We start from the raw sequence: 6,369 nt of genomic DNA, 5'->3' as shown, positions 1-6,369 counted from the left end.
AGAAGCAGCTGGCAAGCATCCCTTTCTGCTTGTGACTACTGTCACAGACCTGCCCAGGCTCAGAAGTCAGAGCTGCAGATGCCCTGTCATCCCCAGCCAGCTTGACTTCAGCTGACCCCAGCTGATTAGAAAGTTATGAGCAAAAAAACATCGAGTGCAGGGTCAGCGTGGGCTCGTGGGAACAGCAGCAGTCTGGCTCTGCAGAGCAGAGATGTTTTCCAAGACATCCCCTCTCCAATGGGAAGGCAGAGTGCAGGAACCCCGTGTGCTTTTTCCTCCACTCGCCTGTCCTGAGCGGTTGGAAGGGATGGGGCTGCGAGCCCACACGCACACCCAGGCAGGGGCAGGTACCCCAACACTGACCCTTTTCTAGCCCTTTGTAATGAGGAACATCAGCAGAGCCTGGTGGCTCCAGCCTGGAGCTGCTGGAGGTTTTGCAGGGAGGGGTCCATTCAAGGGCACCTTTAGTTCCTCTTGCCTGGGACAGGTCAGGGTGACAAACTGACACACATGGGGACACTGGGGCTTTTCACCCCACTGTTCAGAGCTTTCCCAAGCCAAGCCAGCGTCCCTTCAGGCTGCCCATGAGACAGAAAACGAGTAGAGGGCGAGATGGGTGCTGGCACCACCATTTTTGCTCCTCACTGTCCACTGCTACACTGGTTGGCCAGGGATTAAAACCGGGGATATCAGCCTGGAGAGAGCAAAGGATACGACAGAGCTGGGAGATGAGCAGCACCAGAGAGCTTGTCAAGAATGAAAACATTCGCTGCAGAAAAGCACCCTGGAAAGGTGCCAGAGCTGAGCTCCAAGGCTCCCGACCTCTCTGGCAAGAGAGGCAGCTGCAGGGAAGGCTGGCAGCAGGATTTCAGCTGCCCCCCTGGAAACATGGGCACGACTGTTTCTTTCTTTAAAACAATGCCAGAGAAGATGTCAGTGGGGCAGTCAGTCTGAGCTGTGGACATCAGCACTCCCTGTGCCCCAGAACTAAACCCCAGCCTTCCCGGAGGATCTCTGAACAAAACCGCACGGAGCCTTTGTCCACTCGCACCCCTAAAGGGTGTGCTCACACGGGTCCCCAGCCCCTCCAGAATGTTCTACCTGCTCGAGTTCCTGAGGGACCATCTCCACATTCCCCTATGCAGGTTCCAGGGAAGAGCCACCATACCTGACACCCTCACGGATCCCCTCTGCTCGGTGCTGCCAACAGCCCACCCCTGCCTTCGGGGCAATGCGGATAAACCCAGACACACTCCCTGGCTAACGAGCGGGATTAATGAGAGGCTCAAAGTGATGGTGACTGAAATCTATTGCTTCTCATGAGCAATGTAACATCTCACCATGTAGAGAGGGAGGGCAGGATCAGTAGGAGGGCACGTGGAGGCAGCCAGAGCACTGCAGCAGGGTAGGAGGACAAAGGAAGAGACAATGCAAAGGAGCTGGAACAGGCAACGGGATGGTCACCATGGCAGATTCCCATTGCTGTCTCAAGGTGAGCTCAGGAGGCCAGCCTGGGGGTAGCTTCTGCCTCTAGAGACAGCTTCCACAGCCACAAAGTCCTCCTCCCCTCTGCCACAGGGCACCACAAGGACCAGGGAGCCAAGGGGATACCAGTACCTGAGACAGTGAGCAGAGCAGAGCTGGAGAAGGTGGCCAGGTTGAACCAGGAGTTGAAATCCTCAGGCAAGCTCCCGGTGACAAGGTACATCTTGAGACCAGGCCAGCCCACAGACCAGAGCACGGCTCCTCAGAGAGCAATGGCTAGCACTGAGCTGGAGACCAGCTGAACTGAAACAGGCTCCAGGGCCATGGGTTGGGGCGGAGGTCTCAGGTGAGGCTGCTCAGGGCCATGAAGACCAATCAGGTCCTGACAGCCACGTCCAGCCCAGGCCTGAAGACGCTGCAGGGTAAACAGGAGGGGTCTGTGTGCCTGGGGGGTGTGGGGTGAACCTCCTGAATGACCCCTCCAGCTATTTCTCTGCTGTGTGACCACACCTGTGTGACCTGATTGCTCTCATCGATCACACACAAAACCAGAGCACAACACCCTGGGGGCCAGTTCCAAACTTCCTTATCTGCAGGTTAAATCCATCCAGTGATTCGGGCTTGAGGCAGAAGCAATGTTTTTTCTTTATCAATTCTGTCCCAGTGGCTTTGATAGGAGCCATCAGCGTGTTCCCACAGCTGGCAAAGCCGTGAGGGATGGATGCCCTCATCGCTGCCTCCCTCCAGACCACAAAGAAGTGCTGAGCACACCAGTAAGCTGATTTCTTGCCGTGATACCATATCACGGGGCTTGGCTTTACGTCGGTGTTGCAGCTCAAAACAGTCAGAAGTGAGTTCTCAGGCAAGAGCGTGCACAGGGGTGACCTACTGCAGGGCGAGCAGAAGGGCTCGGAGCAGAGGCCAGGAGCAAACTCCATGTTAGCTCAGAGCTCTGAGAACTGCTTCCTAGGAGTATCTCAAACTGGGAACGCTGGTCCCAGCTGCTGGTCAAAGACAGTCCCAGAGTGCATGACCAGCCCCAGACTTGGTCGCTGGTCTCCTCCTCTTGGCTGACCTCTTCCACCACAGGAGCTCTCGTTTGGTTACACTCATTCACAAGATCTTTGCTGTGATTGAAGATATTCATGCTGCTTCGGTTTTACCCATCAGCCCTTTCTCTTGCGATATCCGGGTCCTGTGGGTGGGAATGGGTTAGGCAGGGTAGGAAAGAGCAGAAGGCTCCTGAGGATGGTGGCCAACCCGAAGACTATGCTAGGAAGAACAAAGGGATGCAAGAGGATGAGCTTTGGACAGATCAAAGAGACGAACCAGGCACTCGAGGCAGCCACACTCAGTGCAACAACGTGGTTCTTCCACGCCTTAGCTCCTTGCAGAGAACATAAATCACAGAAGCCATTAAAGCTTCCCCGTGGAGGTGAGTTTTCAGAGCGCATCCTGCCAGCAGCTCACTAAGTGGAAAACCAAAGCGATGCACTCTGGCTTGTGATAGGATAACGCTGTGGCGATTCACTTCAACCCCGATCTGCCTTTCTTCTCAGCGAGCAGGACCGAAGCATTAGCAGGAGACTCTGACGGATGGACGATGGTCTTCAGCAGGGTCTCACCCAGATGCTCTCTCAAGGACTTGAGAGAACAACTGGTTTCCAAAGGAAATCTTAGCTCCAGGCTGCAAATTCATCGACCAGACTTGAAGGCAGCGTGAAGACAAGGTACCAGTCTCCTTCTCATCAATGAGGAGCTGCTGGTGTCCTGAGCTACGGCTCCTCCAAGCTTGCCATGCACGGACTGGCCAAGCCACCTCTGTGCTGCTCACATGGACATCAGCTAAGCACAAATGTCAGCAAAAAGCCAAACTGATTGTACTTGACGTGTCATCTTTAATGTGGACAGGCAGTCGATGCTAAATGCACCCCGGAAAGCTGTTCCCTCTCTGCTGGTTGCTGCTGGGTTGCATTGTGGCTTCAATCAGAGGTAGTTTCTTCATGATGCTAATTTCAGTGACCCTTCACATTCCTGAGGGTCTCCCAGGGGGCTGCAGCCACCCTTCGTCTCCAGTGGAACAGAAAGGCCCATTCATCCCTCTGTCACGTGCAGAAACGTGACTGTCCCAAAATAGGGCTGCAGGACACCTCCCCAGCGGGGTGGGGAGGAGACCTGCCACATGGACTCGTGTGCTCTGGGAAGAGAGCCAAGAAACATCTGCAGCCCTCCAAAGACACCAAGGGGTTAAAGGAGGCGTTGACCAACACACCATGGCTTCTGCCCTGGTGGAGATGAGCTCTTTGAGGTACCTACTTCCTGATCTCTCCAGGAAGTGCAAGGTGCAGAGGGACAGACTCCTGTAGGGAACAGTGGGCTGTCACCTCCTGACGCCCCTCAAAGACACCCTGGCCCGGACCAAGGCCCCAGCCCCGGCATCACAGGCATTCACCAAGGTACGGAGGTGCTTCACTGGGGTCCAGACTTAACTCTGGGACTGTAAGAACATTACTGACCCAAGACGGGGGGACCGGCTCACTGCCCCTGAAGCGAGGCCAGAGCTGGGCTGTCCCCACCCAGCCCAGCCCACTGGCTGGCTTTACCCTCCGTTTCCATCCTCAGAGGCTCGTGCGGTCTGTCACAAGATGGGCAAGGAAGACCGAAGCTGGAGAAAGGAAAGCAAAACAGCCAAGTCTCGTCACTACGTGGCCATGTCAGCAAAGAGTGAGGAACGGGAGCCTCAGGCAGGCCTCCTGAGCCCCAAAGAGCATAACATGACTGTTACAAACAAAACATACAACTTAAAACCAAAAACAGGACAGGAAAAGCAGGTCCCTCAACAGCCGCCATCCCCTGGGTGCCCCTGGCACCTGAGCTGGGTGGGGACCTGCCCGTCCACGTGCCATCACGGCTCCATCCACCGGTGCCAGGACTTGAGAAGCCAGGGAGTGGCGGGAGGGCGGCAATCGCCTGCGATGGACTCTCCAGTCTGGGATGCGAGCGGGATGAAGGGAGAAGAGTCTGAATGGAGGTTTTGTTCTCTGCTCCTCTGAGCAAGGAGCTGTCTCACATAAACAAGGCCATGTAGTAAATAAAGACTTCACAGTGGATTATCCACAGCTCTGGTTCATCCAGTCTTCGAGGAATCGTGGAAATGATTCGGTGGAGAAACAGAGATCATTTGTTTTCACGCAGAGATCATCTCTACCCTCTTTACAACCTGACCACTGGGAAAGGCTGGGCTGGGCAGATTCTCCTTGGCATCTTCGGCCAAACCTCGAGGTGAGGGAGACGAATCCATTCTGGTGTCTGGATCCACTCAGGAGAAGGGCTGTAACAGGGCATACATAAAACAGTGTTTATCGTGAACTTCTGCCGCTCTCCCTTAAGCAGGAGAGATCTAAAACTTTCAATTATGGGGTAAGAAGAAAAGATGAGAGTGGGGAGGAACCAGCGTTTCCAATGCTGGGCACGCCTCAAGGGCAATCACTTTTTGAAGCCTGGTAATCAGAGACAGAGTAAGAAAAGAGACGAGGTCATGGCTTGAAGACAGAACAATTATACAAATAACGTGATACAACTGAGAGAGGTTCAAAGCTGGACAGGAAGAGCGAGCAAGGCTGTGAGATGGCTTCCTACAAGAGACCTATGTTACCCCTCCTCAGGGGTAGGACTTCCTTCTCTTGAACATTATGAGGTCCCTGCCAGCCCATTTCTCCAGCCCGTGGAGACCCCTGTGATGGCAGAACATCCCTCCTGGTGAATCAGGGAAGCATCATCTCCTTCTACTTGAGGTGCCTCCAGGTGTGAAGGAACCTGAACCTATTCTTTCTGTCCTTGTTTGGGGGCTGCAAGGGCAAAGGGGCTCCTGCATCAAAGGGGCGTTGCCTTGGTTCTGTACAGTTGCACCATGCCAACAGGTTCCTGAGCCATCAAGAACCCCAGAACAAGGTGTTTTGGTGTTTTTTACAACAAACAGCCTGACACACACCACATGAGCCTCCCATCGTGGAGACAGCCGGGGGCGGAGCACGGTGAGGAAAGCACACATTGTCTACAGGCTCATATGGTTCAGAGAAAGACGGGAGGAGCCTCACGAAAGCATTGCTCGTGATCTTCTGTTCAAGGGCAGGTGGGAGCCTTCCAGCCAGGAGCATGTCCAGAGCCAGGCTGGACATGTGGCTGGTGGGGGAGACTGAGGCAGCATCAGCTGCTCAGCCATGAGAGGTTGTGCCCTGCACCTTGAGCAATCAGACGCTGTTCTTCAGGCAGTTCAGGGTGTTCAGAGCCCCCAGCAAAATAAAAAGAGAGCGGGCAGGTGGGAAGGCACCAGTGCAACTTCTGGTGGATGGAAGCATGGTCTGGAACCTGTTCCCAGCCTGCTTCACCTAGTCCAGGGCTTGGGGAGACCCTGTTAGAGGGAGGAGTGGTGCCTGTCCTGCCCCAGCACCTCAGTAAGGACTTGTCGTGCTCTGTCCCCTGCTAGCAGGGGAAGCGCAGGTCCCCCTGCCTGGCTTGTGGTGCTCATCTTCTCCTGGACATCTCCCCAAGGCTCCAGGCGGAGCAGCTGCCTTTACACACCCTGGGCAGAGAAGGCTTTGATGGCTCTTCTCGCCAAGGGTGGTCGGGGTGCAGCTCCCTCCACCAAAGGGCAGCCACTGGGCTCCTCTGAGCCCGGCAGTGTGCCGAGCCCGGACGCTGCTCTGCAGCCGGCTGCCTTCCCCCAGCTCCCTCCCTCCCCCTCTAGCTTTATTTGTTTATTATTTTCGTCTCCTTTGCAGAGCTGTCCTGGGTTCCTCCTGCCTTGCCCTCCTCCTCCATCCCCGTCCCGCACGTCGCCCATTGGCTGCCGGGGGCGCGGCCAGGGGGAGGCACGGGGCTTTT

The 6,369-nt window shown here is 55.4% G+C and overlaps 1 protein-coding gene across 1 annotated transcript in view; it reads left to right on the top strand.

The window, feature by feature from the left end:
- Positions 1 to 6,369, top strand: part of LOC104495799 (endothelin B receptor-like) — a 26,191-nt gene that overhangs the window by 11,072 nt on the left and 8,750 nt on the right. Inside the window, exon 2 of the mRNA XM_010138818.1 lies at positions 1,579 to 1,702. Within this exon, the coding sequence (XP_010137120.1) occupies positions 1,579 to 1,702 (124 nt within the window). The remainder of the gene's footprint in view (positions 1 to 1,578; positions 1,703 to 6,369) is intronic.

The sequence above is a fragment of the Buceros rhinoceros genome, unplaced genomic scaffold (assembly GCF_000710305.1).
Source record: "Buceros rhinoceros silvestris isolate BGI_N320 unplaced genomic scaffold, ASM71030v1 scaffold32240, whole genome shotgun sequence".
In the NCBI taxonomy this organism is placed as follows: Eukaryota; Metazoa; Chordata; class Aves; order Bucerotiformes; family Bucerotidae; genus Buceros; species Buceros rhinoceros.
The sequence above is the reverse complement of the archived record's forward strand: the minus strand, read 5'-3'. Positions and strand labels throughout refer to the sequence as shown.